The following is a 22,900-nucleotide window of genomic DNA, read 5'->3' as shown; positions in this document are numbered from 1 at the left end:
GTCAGATCTGTTCATTCAATACAACGGCAGTGAATCTTCTGAAATGTTTTGCCACGGTTCTTTCTGGATATCATTTTTGTTATTTTGGTCCCAATTTCAAGTCTGCCACCACTTTTGATCAATCTTTCATCTATTCTAGTTCAAGTTGCAACATAAAGCCTGTTGTTATTCGGCTGCACCACTATAATAACAGGCGTAGTTGTGAAAAGGATCTGTATGTTTGTTTTATGTTGAAACATCAGAAGGCTACATTACAAACTCTCAATTTTCTTGCTTTATTTTTGTTTAGCTACTGAATTAATTCTGGGAGAAAATCTACAAAAGAAAAAAAAGAAACTAGTTGACCATTTGCCATCTTGTGCCCTTATATTTCCATTCATTTTCCTCTCTCTTTAAAACTTGGCTGAGCATCCAACCGAACTGTATCGCTCTAACTATCCCAAAGTCAGAAAGATACAAACACAGATAGAACTACAGCGAGAGAGAGAGAGGAAGAAAGAAAGAGAGGGGGGGTAAGATATTGTTGACACAGGATGAGTCATCTGCCCATGGTCATGTACCGACAGAACATAGCGTAGCCTTTTAGCACTTCAACACACTCTGCTGTGACATCATGGTACGCCATAACAATAAATTGTCGGACTGGCTTTCAACAAGTCAGTTTGACCTCAGCATTACAGATAGCCCTAAGTGTGTTTGTTTCTGAAATACAGCACATATGAGCATTCATCTATGAGCACATGTACGAGCTCTATTTCCACTTCCAATATCATATATATATACTGTATATATATATATATATATACATATATATATACAACATTTGTTTATCACTTTGTGAGTTCAATACTGAATTTATTCTTCTGTAGCTTGTTTTCTTAGCTACACAATCCTACCTACAGCACACTTTTCCGATCACTGCTTTATGGCTGTGTCATTGTTTATCCATGTTGAGCTCTCTTGCCCTTATCTTCTTCAAGTACATACCTGTTTGACTTCAGCCTGCAGATGCCTTAATTGGACACACTGCTCCAGATGTCTCCTGTGCTGCTCTGCTGCCAGGTCCAACTCCTGCTGCTTCTCGTGCAGAAACTCCAGCAGGTCCTGGACCCGTGTGGCCATGTCCACATCTCTGTCGCATAACAGCTCCACACCTGCACACAGTAGATATTTCATTAGATTACCAATACCAATCTATCTTTTGTAATGCCTGTTTATGTGTGTTTACCTTTTTTTGTCTTCCTAGTTACTTAGTCAATAATCACTAACTGTACTGTTCCTGACAAGAGTAATTTAGCAGTTCTGCACACATCTCTGCTACATGCTGAATCCACGTACTCTATATGGAATTACAGGGAGAGGTACAAAATATGTATTTCATTTATGTACTCCGTGTTACCTGCATCGATAAAATAGCAACAGCTACAGATTTGACATTTTTTAAATAGATGGCATAAACAGCTTACATTTTAATAACATAAAGCCCTTGAGACTGTTAAATGCTGATCTTGTGAAAGCCATTTCAGCACAAATCTTTTCTGACAAATTGAGCATCCTCATTTGTACTCCCATTTAAGTCCTGCATAGTGGGCCAGTGGCGATGCTATAGCTGCACGACAGGCCCTAGTAAATAATAATATAATAATATTCTGAGGCAAGCTGCAGAGGAAGCTTTACTACCATGATAACAGCCTTGTTGTTAGCAGTAGCAGTGTCGCTGGCTGACTGCAGAGGAAGATTTTTGCAGAACGTCAGCTAGGTTTGCAGTCTCTTACTTTCTAACATAGATATTTTGGCTTATCAGTCTGTGCTTACTAAAGAAATACTTCACTGCTGTTTACTGTTTCTGTCCCCTCACTCACCAGACGCCTGGACCTCTGTGACATACTGCAGCAACTCCTGTCCCTGGTGGATGACGTCAAAGGTGAGGTTGTTCATGGTAAGCGCCTTGTCTGCATGATGCTGTAGCCTCTGCTCAGCCACCGTCAGGTCCTCTGTGTCAAAGTCACTCAACTGCTGAGACAGTTCCTCGTTCCATGACTCCAGGTCTGAGATGATCTGAGAGGGGGACAGAGGGACGGGGACAGAGAGAGTGAGATAGGCAGAAGGGTTAACTCGGGATAAAATAGGAGAATGACGTTCTACTCATTCACGAAAAAACACACTTACAAAAGCCCATTTCTAGTTAAAAAGAATACAGCATGTCTTTTTGACTTCACTGACTGCTCTCGAACCCAGGAGGTTTCATGGCGCAAATATTACACGAAGACAACAAGATGTAGCACAAACATTTAAAGGACTATAAAGCACAGCAAAAGCCATTCCATTATACACATCATTTTATGATTAAGATCATTTTTGAATACCCAGTCAGACAGTTTAATGACTGTGACCCAACACCCTGAGCTGACTGCCATAATAAAAGATAACATATTACACTGATGATGCATGGCTGTTAAAGCAGATGTAATCAGATGTCAGTGCTTGTCTCTGACTGCCCATGCAGACTGAATCATGATACCCGGGGCACCTTGATCCCTGGCACCATCCAGCTCTGTCTGTCAATGTTTGTTTTTTTCCCCCCCAACATGGGAGGTCTAGTCTACACTTTTAGAATTGACCCACCTCTTGCTCTGGGGCACATGAAGTTACTTTAAAAGGTCAACAAGCTGTACCTGAAGAGAGAATCAGGTCTATATTTAAGACGGGCCGTTACTAGAAATAATAACAATTTCCCCTTTTGTGCAAGTATATTTTATTATAGTTGTCCTGTAAATGAAATAATCCCCTTTTCCTGATTTGCTGATTGACGGTATAATAGCTACGGTACACTGCTGTGTGCTGTTGAGAACACTATTATTTACTGTAACATCTGTAGGAAGTGTTAAGGTTTATTGAAAGCAACATCGAGAACAAAGAAGAGGTTACATTAAGGTCGATTTAAGTTCATTCGTGAGTGAGAGTATCATTTCCGGTGAAGAGTAAGACTGTCCAGTGCCACAAATTGTATGGCATGACTATATTGTCCTTAAGTGACATACTGGTTTGGAGAAGATGATTATACTGAAGGTATAATATTAATATTATATTAATTATTAATAGGTAATTATTTTCCTGGCCCCGAAGCTTTCCAATAAACTTCCCCACTGGCTTATATATGGGACCTGGTGTGGTGTGGAATCATGTCTTAATGTCAGTTTGACATTTACCGTACTTTGGTCATAACATGATTTACGAAAGACAAAACCGATCAGATTTCAACATTCATGCCCTCAGCTACTTTAGGGACATGTTTTGAACCTTGTGCCTGTCTTACATTCAGCTGTTCTGTAACCTTATAAACTAATGTAAAGAATGTGTCAATTTTAAATGTGTGGAGTAACCGTGCCGGGACAACTGGACGTATATGAGAGCTATATGTAAGTAATGGGAATATGTCATGCAGTAGCTCATAACAGTGGTAAAATTTGATCAGTGCGCAAAAATGAAAAATGAGATGCTTTGGCAGCTGTCCTCATTAATTCATCCACTGCTATCTTGAGTTTAAAAACAACTCCAACAATGGAGAAAATGAAGTGAATGGACGTGGAAAAGGAAAGTCCAGTGAGTTTTAACGTGGGACAGAAAGAAAAAAGGGAAACAGTGATTTAGCGAGTGCAGAAATATAGAAATATAGAAAAGCGATGGCCAAGTAAGATTCTTAACATGAAACAGAATATTTATATGAGAAGATGATCCTCTCAGGCCAAGCTATTTTAAATTTTGAATCGCTCAGGTACTAAGGACGGTGCTGCATATTAGCAATAAAAGTTTACTGCAGGTTCAGTGTGTGATTATGCTATTTGTCATATGCAACATTTAGGGAAAACCAAGGAATCGATGCCAACTGCTCCTAAGAGCTCGGACAGATTATATGCAAACAGAAAATTCTGTTTCACAGTGAAAACTGTACTAAACAAACACAGTTCTACAATAAGAAACAGTGAGTCCGTATAAAGTACATCATTTCTACATCATCTCTAATTCTCATGATATAGACAACGAAATCTGAGTCACAGGGAACCAGGGGCCTATCAGTATTTATTCTCAGGTTTACCTCCAAACACCAGCAGTCACCAAGATACAGTTTCACCATAAACAAAGCACATAGAGTAATATTATCAAGCATTTTTTTTAGCAGAATAACATAATAACCTCTCTAACTACCATTTTAATTTTACAAATCTGACAACAAATTATAAACTTACCAAGCAGTCATTTGCACTCTGCTTCCCTCTCCTCCTGCAGTTGAGTAAGATGCCCCCTCTGTGCAAAAAGACCATCTCCCTCAGCTACCAACACTGTGAAAACTAAATCATGGAGGAGATAGGTCCTCTACTGACCATGCTGCTGTTTTTCCTCTGCGGTGTGCACTGATACAGAGCTTATCGTCAGAGAAGAAAGAATTGTGAGACAAGTGTATGTCTCACCTCAACCCTTGCCTCCCCCCCCCATTCAAGTCAGGAGGGAGTGGCACTGTGCATGTGCATGTGTGTGTGGGCAGGGAGTGGAGGGAGCCAAATGCTTCCTCCACCCGTCTTCATGCTGGAGCACTTTGTCATAATAATCCTCTGTCTGTGTGTGTGTGTGTGTGGGCGTACTCAACATGGGAGATTAGCAGATTCACCACCATTCCTTGACTTGACACGCAGAGCTAATGCGAGACTTATCTGGTCTTTTGGACTTTACAAGAGAGACAAAAAGACTTGAAACCAACCCCAGAACTCTTCTATCAGCACACAGTGGAGGAGAATACATTTCATGAGCAACCATGTAACAAAACACCATATAATGACACACCGCGCAAAATGAGCAGTTGATGGATTTTAGATAAAGTACAACTGACAATAGCAGGTAAGGTAAAGAAAATGTTCTGGGTATTAACTACAATCATTATTACATAATAATTAGATCATTAACACAAACAAAAGGTGCCTGGCCTATAAAATGACATCCATAAAATCAGGTTTGGCAGGCATTACAATATTTAACTGAAAATGCCCCTAGTGTGGCTAAAAAGGCTGGTCTTAGATCACACTGGTGATTATTATTGAAAACTATTTCATACACAGATATTTACTTTCCACAAACCTTCTTTTTACAGACACAGCAGTTTTTCAGAAAGTTTAAATGTGAAAAATGTGTAAAAACTCTCAGCCTTTTCTTTAAAAGGGACTGAATGTAATTCATCCGTCAACATAGTATGGTTCAACAAATCTGATTTGACAGCCATGCTAAGCATCACGAGTAACATAAAACATATGTCTTAAAGGAGCAGTTATGATATCTGAGCGCCAGCTGAGAAAAGCGTTCACTCTCACAGTGGGACGTTAAGGAATTAACGGATACAATGCAGCCAATTGCTGGTTGGGGAGGGGGAAACTAAATTGGAATGAGTCAGTGGATGAGATGCGCCAAGTGGATCTAAATACTCTTTTTTTTAATGTAGCACATGTGAGAGTATCGCTGTGAATTCAACTGAGCTTTGAACCAGCAGGAATCCTCACTACGGGACAGAACCTCCTTTTTACTGTGTACCAGTCTATAAGCTCAGAGTCACAGACATTTGGGTTATCCAGAGTGTCTCTTGTCATATGTAACTCATTTTTATGAATCTAAGAGAAAACCTACAAGGCCAACAAAACAAAAAAGGTGTAATGTGTTACATTTATATCTGTCATTCCCTTCTTCTCAACATATCACATCCTCTGTCATTTTATTTTCACCCCCACTCTTTGTCTTGATTTCTTATAAACAATAAAGACCTTTGTGCTCTGCTTTACACCTCAATTTCTACTTTTCATCTACCAACTTCTTTCTGTCTGTACGTTTATAAACTCCGATGTTTTCCATGCTCATTAGTGAAGCTCTTTTCCCAATTATTCCCCCATCAGATGTCATACAGTCAATACATTTCATCCACTATCCCCTCCACCCGTTTCCTGTTCTCTTAACTCTCTGCAACCCTCAAACCCCATCTTCTACTGCTCTACTTCATCTGTTCACGCTCACTTTTGCCTAAACATTGCAGGATAGATCAAAAATAAATATTCATCATGCACCAAACTTCCATCTCCGGCCTACTCACGTCAATGGCATCCCTCTCAAAGATGCGGAGCTGGAGGAAGAGCTCCAGTTTGATCTTCCTTTCTTGGAACAGCTCCTCCATCTGGCCCTGGGCTTCATCCAGCTGCTGCAGCACGCTCTCGATGTGGGCCATGGAGCTGTTGTGGGGAGTCTTGTTGCTCGAGATGGCCGAGTCTCTGTGGAGAGGATTTACAGGCACAGTGTATTTGTGGTCGGAGATGTGGCTTTGAGTCTTTGTCAATACATCGCTAATAAGAAAACAGAATTTTGTTCTTTTTGAAAAATGTCCCCTCTCTGTTGCTCGGTTTACTTAGTCCGTTTATGAAAATCCCTTCTATCTTTCTCCTTAGCTTTAGTGCTTTTTGGTATGAAGTGAGTTGTTTTCAGTGATACAGGAATAACGTGTGTTAATGTAATGCATCTGTGTGGCTTATCCTAGTGTAAGCTATATATTAACATACATATCAGTGTAGCACATATTCAAAATTGTCACCTGAGCTGTTGTATGAGGTCCTCTCCCTCCTTGATGACATTGACAGTGGCCTGCAGGGTGGTTTGCTGCTGCTGGCCAAACCGCTTGATCAGGTCCTGCACCGCTTCCACCGACTCCGCATACACATCATCCAGCAGCTCCTTCTGAAGCTCCTCCAACCAGGTCCACAGCTAATGGTGATTGACAGGAGAGGCAAGCCAGTTAAAATACAGCATCACGCATGTGTACGCCTCCAGGAGAAGAGAGAAAAAAATAGACAGCCCTGTTGTGAACAGAGCACATGCTGAAGGGGGTGGGGCAGATACGCAGAGCCCTGTGAGTTAAACGCAGATGTAGGAATCGATAGACAAGCTACAAAACGGACTGACGTAACATTGGAGACAGAAATAAAATCCAACCAGCTCTGCTCAAAGCTGGTGTTTTGTGAATGGTCACCTTTGTAACAGATTAGCCATATGGCTGAATTGGCTCAGCGTACTAAAACCCTGGCACAGCACCCAGGCTGTAGGAGAGAGACCCTGGCACCCACGGTTTGTCTAACACCCACACTGCCTACTCAATACATGTCTACTTTTGGTATCGTAACCATTATCCACTTAGTAACATACATGTTACTTTATACCCGACATCTATAAAGACATAGATACTGTTGTTTGTCAACCAAACACACAAATGCTGAGTAGCTATTATTTGGGAACACAAAATATTTTTTTATTAAAGCCTGGTGGCAGTTTATGTTAGTTTGGGCGAGACGACACTTGCATTGTTAGAGTTTGGTAGAAGAAGCAATATGGGCTTTCACCTGCAGCATGGTTTACACTTATACAGATATAAGGGACATCTCATAAGAGTGAGTCACAGAAATGTTTTGTCAAATAGGCAAACTGGTCACTACTGTCGATTTATTTACAATATTAGAAAGGAATAAGAGATTGTGCCTTTTGGAGTGATTTCATCTGAATATCAGTGCAGATCAATCCCCTCTCTTGCAATGTAGTTCATGCTCTGTCTCCACAGTGAACCGTTTGTTGCCTTTCAACATGCTGGACTGTATCCAAAGGCAGGTACAGGTACAGGTACACACACACACACACACACACACACACACACACACGAAGGCTCACGCATACACAGGGACTTGCACCAGTGTGAGCTGACAGATGGGATGAAGGAGATTTGTCCATATGGACATTGAAGACTATCTTCATTAAAAACACCGCGGCTCTGACTGTCTCTAGTCTGTGTAAACAGGATGTAGTGTTAACAAATGCCGAGCAAGAGGGACATGTCAGCGTGGAGAGGTTAATTTGGACAGTCAAAGATGTGCAGTGTATGACTTTCAACACTGTGAAAGGAATTAAGGGAGTGGTGCACTAATTAGCACCCCAGCTAAAAAGCAAGAAGTGATTCCCTGCCTTGTGTAGTTTGCGTGTTCTTAATTTTTGTTTTAAAGATTGAGGTAAATAATAATAAGGAAAGTTAGAGGCATGATCAAAGTGAAGAAGGCAGAATGCACTACAGAAGGAAGGGAAAGCACCAATGTTTGCACAGGGAACCGTGCACACAAACACACACAATCTCACTCTCATTATGAAGGCAATAATGTCAGTGAATTCTAAAGTCATGTTTGGTGCAGATGTATAAAGCACCTAAAAGTTTGGTTGTAATTCCTAATGTGTGATATATAAGCAACATTATTCATGTGTCTGTGTGTGTGTATGTGTGTTTTGCAATAACAATTGAACACAGTTAGAAGTTCTGGCAAAATTATAATGATAAATGCTAAAAAAGTCAAATTAGATGGCATTTCAGCTGTATGTTACGCTACAGAAATGTGATGAATTATTTTGGTCAAGTGGACACGACTGTGACTCACCTAACGTCCGTGTAAAAGTCCCAACATAGATGGTAGTGGCTAATTGTTCGAATTATTATCATTATTATCTTGATGCAAATTAAATATTTAAAAATGTCTTTTATTATCAAAATATCATATTCAAAGGAGAGTTCATTCCTGTGGAATGTTTGAACCCTGTGGGGTCTTTTTAGTTAATCATGTCTTTATCTCAGAGTAATAGCTGCCTGCAACTGCAACTCTAAATATAAAGGTCAGTTGTGTACAAATTTACAACGCAAAAATGACATTGCCAATGTCATTGTTAGACCTAGTCTAAAATAGTAACCATTATAGAGGAATTTCTCATCTTTTTGTCATATTACTGTGAAGTGTGACAGGCAACAAACAGCAACAAATGACTAATGAGTCAGTTGTTCACGGTGGACCAAGATATGTCAAGCTTTTTACTGTCAGTGTGATCAATAAATGAATAAAACCCCCTACCTTCTCAGCTCCTGTCCTCGTAAATTATTCGTAGCGTAAACTTTAGCTTTGGGCAAAACAGAGGAGTCAAATCAATGCGGTAAATAGGGCTCATTAGGGTTGAGGAGGAGAGAGGAGAGGACAAGAAGGCAGAGGAGAGGACGGGAGACAAAATACACACCTCTTTGACGTGTGTGTGAAAAGCAACAGACATGTCCAGCAGCACTTTACGCTGCTCGACACGTCGCACAAAGTCCTGGATGCGATCCTCTAGCTGGTGGGCAGCCTGGTAAATTTCCTCTGGGTCACACTCTCCGGTCTGGGCCAGCTGCTCTGCTGCCTCTAGCAATTTGTCAGCATTGGTGTAGGTGTTCTGAAACGTGAACATAAAGTATATTTAAAATGTGTGCTGAAACCTTGTTCGTTTTGTATTGGTCTCTAGGACAATGCAGGGACGTCAAATCTAGATAATTTTATTAAGCATCTCCGTCAAATATAAAAAAATATGACTTTGCTTACGCCAAGAGGAAAAAACATGTCACAAGTTGAAGATGTGCGTTTGCATTAACGCTTAAAACTTAGACCCACAACTCACCTGTGCAACCTCCTCAAAGTCTTCATGTCTCTTCTGCAGAGCCCTGGCTCTGTGTAAAGACTTCCCAACACCAGTGTGTTTACTGAGGAAGGCCTCGCCATGGTTTTCTATCCAGTCCAGCACCTTGAAACACACACAGACACACATTTAATGCACACCTATGGCACATCGATGATGCAGTATACATTTTCTAGCAGTAGGGGGTGCAATTGACTGGCATGATTCAGATCATATTAGTATTACAGTAGTCTATAGATGTCATCACTCTCTCCCTCACCCTTCTGTCTTGTCTCATCCCCCTTTTCTGTACTCCTTTCCCCCATATGCAGTCTGTCATGCTTAAATGTGGACGACTAGGTTTTGCCTAATAGCAAATCAAGAGCAGTGCAAAGTGTCAACATTTACACTGTGGATGAGATTAGCTATAAATCTTTGGACATAATTACCTTATCATCTATTAAACAGATGGCCATACTTCATCTGTTTCAATGTGGGGTAATTAAAGGGATATCCATGATGCTTTCAAGGTCTCTGTGAGAATATTTTGATGGGACAAACACATATGAAGACATGCACGATGCCCTCGACACTTCATGTGACAGCAAATTGCATCACCATGGAAACTGCTACTAAGAGAAAAGGGTGATGAAAGAGTGGATGGAAGAGGAGGAAGAATGAAGGGCAGAGATGAAGCAAGACAGAGAGAGAGAGAGAGAGAGAGAGAGAGAGAGAGAGAGAGAGAGAGAGAGAGAGAGGGAGGGAGGGAGGGAGGGGCAGAGAGGTAGAGAAGAGTTCATGCCCGAAGGGGAGAAAGGCAGAGGTGACACTGTACACCAACCCAGTAGTTTTGATCTAAGAGCGCTGCCATCCAGATAGTCACAGAGAGAGATAGAAACTCTCACTCTGAAAACCCAGGAGGAAGTGGAAAAAAGGCTTTGAAGAAGCTGGAGCTGATTATATTAGCCGGTATCTTAATATCACACCCTCTGCTAATCAGTATGGAATGAAAGCGACAAACATTTCTTGGATTTGCCTAATATTTGAGCAGTTTCCTATTTTAATATATTGATCGATTATCGATCTATAATACATGTGTACTGTTGCTAGTAAAAATGTCTTTACTCAACTACTGGAAAACAGTCAAAACGAGTTTAGTAAAACTGCCACACAATGACAAGCCTTGTGAAAAGCTCAGTAAGTTGATGTGTTTGCATTCGCGAAGCCCACAGAGTGGCAGGCATGTTTGTAGTTGGACTTGTCTCTTACTTGCTGCACATCCTGCTGAAAGACACACAGCTGCAGCCGCTGATGCAGGCGGACTTTGCGATGCTGCCAAATGTTTTCCAGCTGTCTCTGGTGATGCAGCACCTCATGGATGATGTCAAGGACGTGGTGCACAGCCTTGGAGTAGTTAGCGGATGCCATCAATGAATCAGCACTTCCTGGGGTCAAGGGTCGCTGTAGTTTGTCCAAAAGAGACTTCCCATCCTGGCTTACCTGTAATAGGTGACAAGTAGTTTGACATATTGGACATCAAGTATTTCACTTGAGAATAATGAAATAGGGCAACAGATTCCTTCAGACTCAACAACACATTCATCTCATTTTTATCTTCCCAACAATCCGACTGAGTTACATTTCTAATAGGATAGAGGGATACTAATAATGGAACTACCTTTACCATTTGTTTTGATTTGAAAAACACATTGGAAAAGACTAGAACCTCTGTTTTGTTATATATATATATATATATATGACAACATTTACAATATTTTTCTTTTTACCTAAAAACAATAAATACACTCCTTTGGGATTTGTTTTCACTCTTCCCACACATCAATTTCCAGTGTTTCCATTGTAAATAAATACAACTCAAACACAAATGTATTTATACTTTATATTATAGACTCTGTACTGTATTGAAGTGTATATTTTGAATACATAATTTGGATGACTACCAGTCCTCTTTTGTGTTCAGTGGAGGTGGCATTAATATTTGCATACGAGTCTGTGTGAGCGTGTGCACTGACCTCAGAGTATGCAGTTGTGATGTGCTCATATAATCCCTGGTGGTGGTGGATTGTGTCTTCCAGATCCTGGAGTTCAGAGGGCAGCTCTCCTTCACCACATGCCTTACACCATGGCTCCACTTTACTCATGTACTGGGGAGTACACACACACACAACACAAACATTGTATAACACAGACCTACATACATATATAAAGGCATACAGTAATATAAATACGTAAACATTCTTTCATATATGTTATTAACACTGTTTTCTGTCCAGTATGCACAATGAGATGAGATGTTTGATTTGCCTGTTCTCAAACATCACCTGTCTCTGATGAAACTTTTATTGTACAACATACAACAGTATATACTACAGCATACTAGTTACATACTAACATTGCCCATATTATTACAAACACAGTCCGTGCTATTAGTATATATGCAGAGTTTAGACAGTTTTGCTCCCCATTGAACACTTTCACCATAAGTCAATAAAAAACAAAGAAAAACAATGACTCTGCTCTACATAAAGGTTTGGCATCCAAACTGTTATGGTTGGAAACAGGAAGTCTGACAAGAATTAAGCAAAAGAGAAATTCACGTACGAGAGAAGGAAAGTTCAAGAATGAAAAAAAGCAACAGCAGAGCAGTGAGCACTGTAGAAAGCTTTGATAAAATAATGATTCAAATCTTATTATTCTGTTTTAGGAAGGAGGAAATGTGAAAAGTGTATAGATTTGTTTGAAATTACATACTAACGTACTATTCATACCAGGTGTGATGCAAAATTGAGTATGTAGTATGTTCCAACTCCACCTGCATAGTGGATTTAGTAAACACTAGAAATGCCAGGATGTATACTAGAAAAGCAAGAATCTCTCAGTCTGAGACTTGAGCTCACTGAAGATACTGAACCGCCTCAAAATGCATTGGGACTCTTCAGACTGTGCACTGGCGGGACTGCGAGGCAGACAGTTAAAAATCGATAACTGTTGGATAAATTGACTACAAATGATGCTAATCAAAACATACAATAACTAATGTCTGTAATGCTGCTCTGTCCACTGCTGAAAACAAAATATCAATAACTTACAAGGAAGTCTTGAACATTAAAGACTGTACAGCAAAGAGGCCACTCAGCATTGTTACTGCAACCGTAAGCAAAACAGTGGAGAGCAGTATTTAAATGGTCTATTAGGGATAAAGCAACCATAGTGCTTGTAAATTGTAGCAGAGCCAAAATATTTGTTTCCTATTTCTGTTTATTAAATCGACTTTCTTCTTTCTTTCTTCAAAAGTATATCAAACCATCAGAAGGTTTGGACATTAAACTATTCAGAAATAAAAGAAAATCCTGTCAGGTCTTAACATTCTGTAGTAGATCTACGCTCCATTTCACCCAAAAACTTTATTTCAGCCAAGAATGTGTGCAAGATAAGTATATGCGGACATATAGATGTGTTTTTGTGCATATATTTAAACAGGAATACACATTTATTGTAAACACATAGTGCGTGCATGTGACCGTAGCCTCAGTTTTCTAGCGGAAGTCTGTTGACATCATCAGAACCGTACTTGATTTTTGATTTGTCTATAAGCGTGGCGTGTCTGTACCTGGTCTGCTTTCTGGTGGAAGCTGGCAGACATCTCCAGCAGGGTGCTGCGTTCGTCCAGTGCTGCAGCAAAGGCCTTCCACTCCTGCTCCAGCTGTCCTGAGATCTGCTGGATCTGCTGGGAGGCGTAGTGGCCTGTTTCCAGGAGCCGGTTCCCTACCGACATGATCCGATTGATGTTCACATACACATTCTGTGTGTAGAGCAGGAGAAGTAGAGAAGGAAGATGGCAAAGATTAAAATACATACTACAATTAATTGGTTTTAATTCAATAAAATACTGGATATAATTTGTTTAACTGAACATCCAGGGGTTTGAATCTAAAGACACCTGACCTGAGTCACCACTGACTCATATGAGCAATGTTTTCTGCGCAATGTTAGTATTTTGGCATTCTGTGAAGGTAAATTCACAGGCTGCCAGTTGAAGTATTGTTGCAGTTTCATTTGGGTGGCCATGGTGCATGAAGGTGAAACCAGCGAGACTAGCTGTATTTCTACAAAGCAATCAAAGCGTGTTAGTGAAATATTGTAGCCACAATCACATTAACGTACACTGTGAGAAATATCAGAGAGAATGAAAGTCAACACATGCACCCTCGTCATAAACTACCCCTCCACTTCTCACGGATGCACGCGCACACACACACACACACACACACACACACCCTTGTGGGCATTAAAAAGTCATTCACTTGGGATGCATATCCCAAGTGAATATTGAAAAGAAACTCATTTGTCTCATATCATTCAGTCTTTTTTAATATATGGGCTCCAAGCTGTTTTGTGTAGATAGGCACGGATCAGCAAACGCTAATTAACAACTGTGTTAACAGCCTGTTATTATTCTATTCAATTACTGCTCCTGGAGCCTATTATGGCTCTTAGTCTGTTTGTTTCAATCACAACGGGGAGGAACGATGTACCCAACACCAGCTACAGCCCTCAGACAGAGACAAAGTATGAGCTCTCATCAACGGTGAAGACACTGGATTGGCGCATTGTTTTGTTTAACCTATATGGCTTTGAGATTGTTTCTGACGGTCTCTTCTTCTGAAAGTAGGATTTAGAAATAGAACGTTTTTGAATAGCTTTACTTTCACTTGTAGGAGTTTTTGCATGCTAACCCAGCAAAGCCATTCCCCACTGACCAAAATCCAGAAAATCGTGGCACTGGGACATAAAAGCACTAGATTAAGTCTGATGTTGGCTCGAGGATAATAGAGACAGTGGTGAGCTTAGAAGGCTGGCTCACATGAGAAACCAAGGGAGTTAAACTGCTCTTGAGTACGAAGCAGTAGGTAAGTGGTACACAGTAGAACCACTGTAATCCTACTATAAATATTACAAAGACACAAATCAAATATAACAGGAGAAGTATCTCTAAACTACTATAGATCTTATGTGGAATTATTCCATGGGGAACAATGGGCATTTTTGGAAAAGACACATGCACAAAAAGACCTAAAAGAGAACACACACACACACACACACACACACACACACACATCCATCCAAGTCACAACCAATAAAGCCGGAGGCCTCGAGCCATCTGTAGGACATTATGAATTAGATTAGACACCAGAAGCTGGACTACTCAAACACAAAGGGTGGTAAAGCCTTAACCAAAAACGGATGGAGGAAAGGGAGGGGCAGAGATAGGGAGAAGGTATTCCTAACTCAAACCTGATGAGAGTATATGGGGCAAGTGAAACTGAAAGAGAGAAAAAAACCAACAGAAAGAGAGAGACGAGGAAAAGGAGGGCAACACCTTTGACCCAGAGATCAATTCATCTAAAGAGTGATAGAGAGACCCACATTGTAACATGATAAGCCCTGTGTATTTATGTGTATATATACATGTACACATATACTGGAAACACACACAGAAACAAGAGGACCAAAAAGTACATATATACAGACACACATAAACACACACCCCCTGACACTATGTATTCCCTTTCAGCCTGGCAGGCAACAGGAAGGGGAAGCACTGCTTCCTGTGGAAGAATGGGTGGAGGGGGCGGTGGTCACTGAGTGTACCCGAGTGTGTGTGTGTGTGTGTTTCCAGTGTATTGTGAAAATATGTGTGTTTATAATGCAGTTCCATCTGTCTTTTCTACCACTGTTCTCTCGGGGGTTATTTCTTCATCTCAACCCACAGTGTTGACACAACTGGCTTTGGGTGGTCACTGAGGCACGAGGCAACCTCTGGCACCTGATGTTGACGCCACTCGCTGCGCATGGTTCCTAACACCAATGACACTGTGAGCGGGAGGATTGAGGCCATGGGCCCCTTTTCCTCTTGGCTACACTTTCCAGACCAACCATATTTACTGTGAGATGTTTGGGTATGAGCGCCTCTAGGACTCTTTTTTGAGGTGCTTTTTGGATTAAAAAAAATAATAATCACAAAATGTACTTATACTGTATGATGGTGAAAAAGGAAATATCTGTGATTTAACACATTTTCTTTTGGGTAGTTTGGGCAGTGTATGGTTTGTGGTAGGCAGAAGACAAACAGGTATTTATGACATATGTTTTTAGCGAGCATGACCAAGACGGGTTAGGACTGCAGAGTCAACACAGTGTAATGTCTTCAGCTACATTTATTAGTCCACAGCAGAGCTCCACGGACTATAGTGAGGTAGGGGAGGGCAGGGAGGGTTGGGAAGCCGAGCAACAGAGGGCAGCACACATCTCTGGGAGGGGCAGGGACGTAAATATGGGTCAATTATGGGAACGGCACTCTGACAAGACATGACAGAGTGGGCAGAGTTGAGGCAGAATGGAAAACAGCTGAATAATACGAGAGAGACAGTGGCAGGACAGAAAGTATAAAGTCTACAGCGAGTCATGGCCCAAGGAAGAGGATAGTTTGGGATAAAATAAAAGGTGCATGTGTGTGTGTGGTGGTTGTAAAGGGGTGGGAGGCCTTAGCTTGTTACTGTGAATGATAGTAATGACCGTATCGCCTGTGTCTGAGTGTGTTTCTGTGCATGTGTGTGTGTGTGCCCAACAGAGACAAAGACAACTTCTTACCATGCAGTTCATGGCAAAGTGGTTGTGCTGGGTCTGCAGCTCCACCGCATGCTGGTGGTTCCCTCCGATCTCTGTGTAACTTGTGAGAAAAAGCCCCTTGTTGTGCATGATCCAGTCGAACATCTACATACAACAAAAGAGGGGGAGAAAAATGCAGATAGTTTGACAGAATGCAACAGAATTAAAAGGGTCTTTCCATCTCATGTTTACTCACAGCAACTGCAGTGAGAACAAGAGAGAGCCTGTTGTTTGAGTGTTTGTAATTAACCTTTCATCGCTGCACTGACTTCTAGAAGGAAGTCATGTTAAAGCTCCTCTGTAATAAGTAAGAACAGAAGAACAAGCTCTCTCTGAGTGTGTGTGTGTGTGTGTGCCCACTTCAGCACTTTACCCTTCATTTATGTGGCGGTGTATTCTTTCTATGTTCCTCTCTCGACATGCTTGGTGTATGGAAAAGGTGTGTTTAATTACAGCTCCGACACTTTCATTAGCAGGCCTCTGCATTTGCCTCCAGCTCTGCACGGTTTAAAATTGTTACTATTATTACTCAGCACCAGGCACGCAACATCACACTCTCTGAAACACTGACCACATACCGGCACACACTCAAACACATTCATTTCCTCTCTGTTTCTATGCACACAAACGCACAGCTCAGATAATATTTGCTCAAGATATAAAATAGGATTTGAGTACATAAAAAAAACACACAACTCAATCTCATATTACCAAAAGAATTTGTCAAATAAAAAAATCCACACGTCCAATTATAAGAATTAATATGATCAGGATATTGTGCATTAACATTCTGCCAACACTTGCCAGTAGTTTCAGTCCACCAATGCATCTGTAATACTATATACATCCATGCCTTGCTAATCTGGGATAAAGGTTGATTTTAGGATTTTAACATCTCGATTGATGTAATGTTTTCAAATACCTAGCCAAGCGTGACATGCATGCATGCATGCTCACGCATCAGATTAGCTTCTGTGCAGATTGAAATACTTCTATGTATCAAGAAATGAGTTGTGCGTTGGCACATATCAACACATAACACCAAGTAGCAAGAAAATGAGGAGGCAGTGAGTTCTGGTTGCAACCACCTATAATTAACCCCACCTGGGTGTAGTAATTGTGAATTTGCCAGAATACACGCTGAGGAAGGGCATCTTGCCCGAAACGTCCGTGTGGTAGTATTAAAAAGTCACATTGGGGTGCAGCCCTAGTCTTTCATTTCATATTATTCACATGAAGGATCCAGCGCCCTGTCTTCACAGATCTAATCATAAATTGAGCGCATTGTGTCTTCACTTTTATGAGGCAGTGCGGAACCAATCAAAATCGACATGGTTTAGAGCATCATGTATATACAGTAGCAAGGAGAATAGAATGAAATAGCACTCTGACCTTCTCTGCGTCCTGTTCGAACAGACGCAACTGGAAACACTGGTCCAGCTTCAGTTTCCTCATGTGCCACAACTGCTGCAGATTCTGGCGTGTCCCGTGCAACTTATCCAGCAAACCCGTCACCTTAGCTACTATGTTGTGTGCGTCCGCATGCACATGGAAGCCGTGGTGATGGTCGTTGGAATCTCCACTCGCTCCGCTACTGCGGTTACCGTACCCGCTTTCACCGCCACTTCCACCTCCTGCAGTTTGTAACTGTAGCCTTTGTAGCAGCCTTCGTCCCTGCGCATCCAGCTCCTCCACCGACGCCTTGGTGGCCCTTTTCTTAAGTGACGCATGTTCTTCCATGAGCCGTCGAGCCCCCTCCAGGTCCCGCGGGAGATCCCGCTGGGACAAGGTTTCCTGGAGCTCCTCGAGGCGTGCAAGTGCCCTCGCCGAGTCGCTGGCAAAGGTCTCAAACGACAGCCGCACCTGGAATGAAAGTCAAAAGTGAACTTGATTTTCCAAAATGGGAATACTGAATTTCACCTAATCAAGTCTAAGTAAAGTGAATCTTGCAGATAAAGTTTTCTGTGTGTAACTTTTAATGAGCAGAACAAAAAAATTAAGTATCCAAACCTCAATCCATTCATCATGGTTGTATTCTAAGCTGCCCTCAAAGTCAGCTGTCAGCTGGGATGAGTCCACAATCTTGGATAAACCATCTAAGGAGACCATCACCGTCTGGTGTGGGTGGGTGCATGTGGGACAGATGAAGAAGTGACAATGAAGAGACAGAAAAAAATGAAAGATGGGTGAATACAGGCAAAGAAAAGAAGTGAACAAGAAAAAGGGAGGATAAGAAGGAGGCAAAGAGAGAAAGACCAATACAATTTAATCACCATCACAGTCATCATCATCGTAATACTCCAAATTAATCAAATATTAACTTGCCAACATATTTTCAACTGTTAAACCAAGATTTTGAAAACAATGTGCAGAGTCAGCGGCTCCACATGTCTACTGTTTAGATAGGTGGGGTGACCAAAAAAACAGCATTCCTGACATCTTAAGCTGCTTTCTTGTTATCGTTAATAAGATGGAAATACACGAATATGAACTCTCAGGAAGTGAAAAAACAAACACTGCAGAGGTTCACGAGAGCAAGGGGAGCACAATAAAAACGCAAAATAAATGGTCGGACTTGGGGTTGGAGCCTGCCTGAGTGCTCTCCAGTATAGAAACTATTTTAACAAAAGGTATTTTTTTTCAAAGCTTCTTTTAATCTGCCCGCAAACTAAGACACACAAGTAGCTGTTGTTTGAGGGGTGAACCTACACACGTTGGCAGCAGGGGGGGGGGGTTGCAATAAAAACATCATCTGGTACTGCTGGATAATGCGCAGCAGTTGTGAAAACTCAACAGTACTTGACGAGGACGACGGAGAGCACATCTTGATCACTTCCCCCATCTAGAACTTTGCACATTGTAAAAAAACAACAACAAGCGGCTTGTCCAAATCCAACTCCCCACTGATGGGATGTCATGCTTATAACGCCATGTCCTATATCTCCTGTTCCCATAGTAACTGGGTCAGGACTAAATATACTACCACCACATGCCCACACGGGACCAAGCAGTGCCACTGTCACTGAGCAGCAGCTCAATTAGAGCTGATAAATTAAGACCGATGTCTAAACTCAGAACACATTACTCATCTTAATAATAAATATAACAATAGTCTGATGCAATGAGCACTAGCAATACCTCCATCTCGTGTAGAAAACAGTAATATAATCATTAACCTGTGCAAATAAAAGAGACTCTAACATCCACAACAACAAAACCAGGCTGTATGTTAAAGGCTTTAGTTTTGTGCATTAGAGGTAGTAAAAGTATGTAGAGTTTCACCAACCTCAAATTCAAACTTGGAGCTGCCGAAGTTGGTCCTCTGCTTCTGCCAGAAGTTGTCTGGCTTGATGATGAGGGCGACGTGGATACAAGACGGGAAAGACTCTTGGAGGATCTTTAGCAGAGGCTTGATGCTGTCCCACTTAGAACCACGCATGTCCACAATGACTGTGAAGCCATGTCTGGCCACCTCCTCACTGCAAAGAAACAGGAATAAATAGCAAATTAACACGTGTGAAGATATATTACTTTCAAATTATTGTATTAGGCTTAAACCATTCGGGTAGCTTTAGGGGACAGAGTATGGACAAGTGACAAAAGCAACCAGATGTGATTGATTTGAGACTGAACAATCCTGAATGAGCTGAAAGAAACAATGTCGAACCATTGACTCACTTCATCGTCACAACATACCAGAATCGGAGACACTTCAAAGCCACCAAACACATAACATCTAAATGCAAAGATGGCAAAAACATTTAAAGTCAAAAGATCCCGTGCAAATCTCCAGAGCATCTGGAGAGGAAAAAAGTGTTAAAACGTTCAAGCGTTGAAATTTCCACTGCTGCTTACCAGGAGTCCTGGTGCTGTATAAGTCCATAAAAGGTTGTTTCTCGGTGTTAAAGGCTTTAATCTGAATGTGTCTAGCTAGGAGACGGAAACAAACGCAGGCCCTCCTGCTCTAACTCTCTCTGACCTCACTCTCTGAAAACAGATAGGCGGCCAAATGGGTAGAGAAAACAGGGTGAGGAGGGAGAGGAGAGAGAGAGAGAGAGGGAGAGAGGGAGAGAGAGAGAGAAAAGCAGATGTAGCAGAAGGGGAAAGACAAAAGAAATATTTAGACAGGAGAAAGAGAAATCAAGCCGACCTCCTTCTGAGTTAGTGACACTTGGTTCCTTCTGCGCCTCAAACTGACAGATGAAAACAGACATATCTTATCTCCTCCTAATTTACCTCTTAACACAGCTTAACACAGCAAGCTACTGCAACGCCACATACTGCTTTAAGAGAAAAGCACTACAAATAACAAAAATGTTTAAATATGTTTTTTAATACATTCTATTAGGATGGGACAGAGGAAGGAATACAGAGTACATTTTTCACATGTAACAGTTTAATCCAGCTTGGTCTGCACTCCAAGCTGAACACCAAGTAATGTGGCATAAAAGCAGAAGAATAAAGAACAAAACATCCCAATCCTTCCTTCAGTTACATGATTTAAAATTGATGAGATTCCTTTTTTTGAGTTTTTATGCACCTCTGAAAATATGCAAAAAGACTTCTTTCCAGGGGTCATATCTGATTAATAGTTTGTTCTTGGACTTTAATACAGACTAGCAATAGCAAACTATCTACGCTATACAAACATTTGCATCATTCTGAATACTGTTGACTTATTTTTTATTTTGCCTTGTACATCCCAGAAAGCCCTGAAGCCCTGATGAAACATGGACCCAATTCTTTACAGAAATTGATCTGGACCTCCTCTTGCCTCAAGACGAATCTCCAAACTCTGTGAAAAAGACTCAAAGCACTCGACCTGTAAAGCATTAGAAAGAGCAGCGCAGAGGGATCAGAACAGAAGAGTGCAAGCTTCCCTCCAAGCTAATCACAACTGACTCCAAACAGAACAGCCTGGAGCTAGGTGTCACATGTGAAGGAAAGGGGTTTCTAGACTTCCACATCAGCATGCAGAGAACTTCAGAGCGCAATGGAGTACCTTGCAAAAACATCCTGTGGCTACATGCTTCCTGCAAACTGGGAAACAGGAAAGAAAAGTCAACGTCTTTTAAACACTTATAGAGAAAAAAGAAGCTGCAATCTAAGTTGTTTAATCAGACCTGTCTCACTCTAACGAGACATTATCAATGGCAGAGTGAGAGAAAGAGAGTTACTAAAAAGTAATGAGTGGGAACCTACATAAAGCTTTTTTTCTAGAAAGTTAGGAGGATATGACTCGGGGGGGAAAGAGGAAAGGGGGTTGAATATTCACAGAATCCAAAATAAAAACCATCCCAGCTCTTTGTAGCCTCAGGTTATGCTTCAGCGTTGTAAATCAAAGCAAGGTGGGAAAGTCTGACACAAAGAAAGCAAATGAGATGTGTGTGAGTGTGACTGCACAAAAGGCCAAGAGGAGGAGTCTGTTTCAAATTAACCCAGGATCAAGAAAGGGGTCTAAAAAGCTGTGTGTGTGTGTGTGTGTGTGCATGCGTGTGTGTGTGATGCATGTTCACAGTAAAAAAAAAGTAAGAATCCTCCACTGAAATCGTGTGCACTGTTGTGTTTGTGAGTAAATTATTCCCACCTGGGAATAGTAGCCAGGTAGGCTATAAGCCTGCGCAGGTCTTCGGGTCGTATTCTGTCATGGTTGCTTCGTGCTGGAAAGGTGAGAACGGGACCCCCGCGTCTGTCTCTGCCACCTTTGGATAAAAAAAAACAAAACAATTAAATAACCGCTTCTTCCAATGCTCATATACTGCAGCAAGGCTGAAGCAGAGCTAAGCCAAGTGGTGAGTGAAGAGTGTCAATAATCTTTTTCCCTGTGGTAAATTTTTTGTTCCTGTATCACCAAAGTTATGGACTAGCAACGTGTCCAGGGGTTTCTCTGCTTTGCACACATTAATCCTGTGAAATGCCTGTGCATCAAGAAACACACAAAGTCAGGAATTACATCAACTCCACACAGAGTCTTTCAAGCAAAGGAGCCACGTCTTGTAGTCTTCTTGTGATCCTGTTATTATTATGATCAAGAGTATGACTTTGCAACTCTCGGAAGTACTAAAATAAACAACAATAAGATATAACTTATTCATGCTGAAACGGAAAGCTGTCTTTGTGATTGGCTGACACTTAAAAGAGCATATTGTACATGACTTAATTCTCCACTTCGGTCTAAATGATCTTGATGACTTCCCGTCACGCATTTATCTCTTCTGATAAATTGCTGTGTATCGGCGTGCTAACGCGACAACAACCATGCATGAGTAGAGTATATATCTGACCTGAGAGAAAGGCGACCTTCTCCTTGAGGATAGGAAGCACATCAATGGCCTTCATATCCTCATTGCGATGAAACCCTGAAACACAGAGAAATGGATAGGTAAGCGAGGCGGGTGGCTTGCAACAAAAATTCAAACACAAAGACAAATGAATCTCTGTCATCAATTCAGTCAAGAAGACTATATTTTTTTCATGGTTAGTGTTTGCTGTTTGACTGACCCGGCAAACTGCTTGTTTTAATCCAGATGACTTCAGTCAAGTCTCCCAATCAAGTCATTGTCTACAGCCAATGAGGAAAGAAAACTCAACCAGCCAATCAACTTTCTTTGACATGTTGTTTCAAAGGCAACAATGTTATACAACATGCATGGACGTACACCTTGGACAACACCATCAG

General features: G+C 41.3%; 1 protein-coding gene across 7 annotated transcripts in view; it reads right to left on the bottom strand.

Annotated features, from left to right (window-relative positions):
* triob (trio Rho guanine nucleotide exchange factor b) overlaps positions 1–22,900 on the bottom strand; it is a 95,288-nt gene that overhangs the window by 36,519 nt on the left and 35,869 nt on the right. For 5 of the 7 annotated variants that reach the window (XM_031873704.1, XM_031873710.1, XM_031873709.1 and 2 more), the window contains 15 exons: positions 22,506–22,580; positions 21,809–21,923; positions 19,508–19,700; positions 18,232–18,336; positions 17,614–18,084; positions 16,204–16,326; positions 13,163–13,354; positions 11,565–11,696; positions 10,801–11,031; positions 9,535–9,657; positions 9,121–9,312; positions 6,620–6,789; positions 6,128–6,302; positions 1,863–2,058; positions 988–1,154 (listed from right to left, as the gene is read on the bottom strand). In XM_031873704.1, coding sequence (XP_031729564.1) covers positions 988–1,154; positions 1,863–2,058; positions 6,128–6,302; positions 6,620–6,789; positions 9,121–9,312; positions 9,535–9,657; positions 10,801–11,031; positions 11,565–11,696; positions 13,163–13,354; positions 16,204–16,326; positions 17,614–18,084; positions 18,232–18,336; positions 19,508–19,700; positions 21,809–21,923; positions 22,506–22,580 — 2,660 coding nt within the window. The other 2 variants (XM_031873707.1, XM_031873708.1) reach the window with 2 other exon arrangements.

This window comes from Anarrhichthys ocellatus, unplaced genomic scaffold (assembly GCF_004355925.1).
Source record: "Anarrhichthys ocellatus isolate YVR2014 unplaced genomic scaffold, GSC_Weel_1.0 scaffold74, whole genome shotgun sequence".
Lineage (NCBI taxonomy): Eukaryota > Metazoa > Chordata > Actinopteri > Perciformes > Anarhichadidae > Anarrhichthys > Anarrhichthys ocellatus.
Note: the sequence above shows the minus strand (reverse complement) of the source record. Positions and strands in the feature narration are given on the sequence as shown.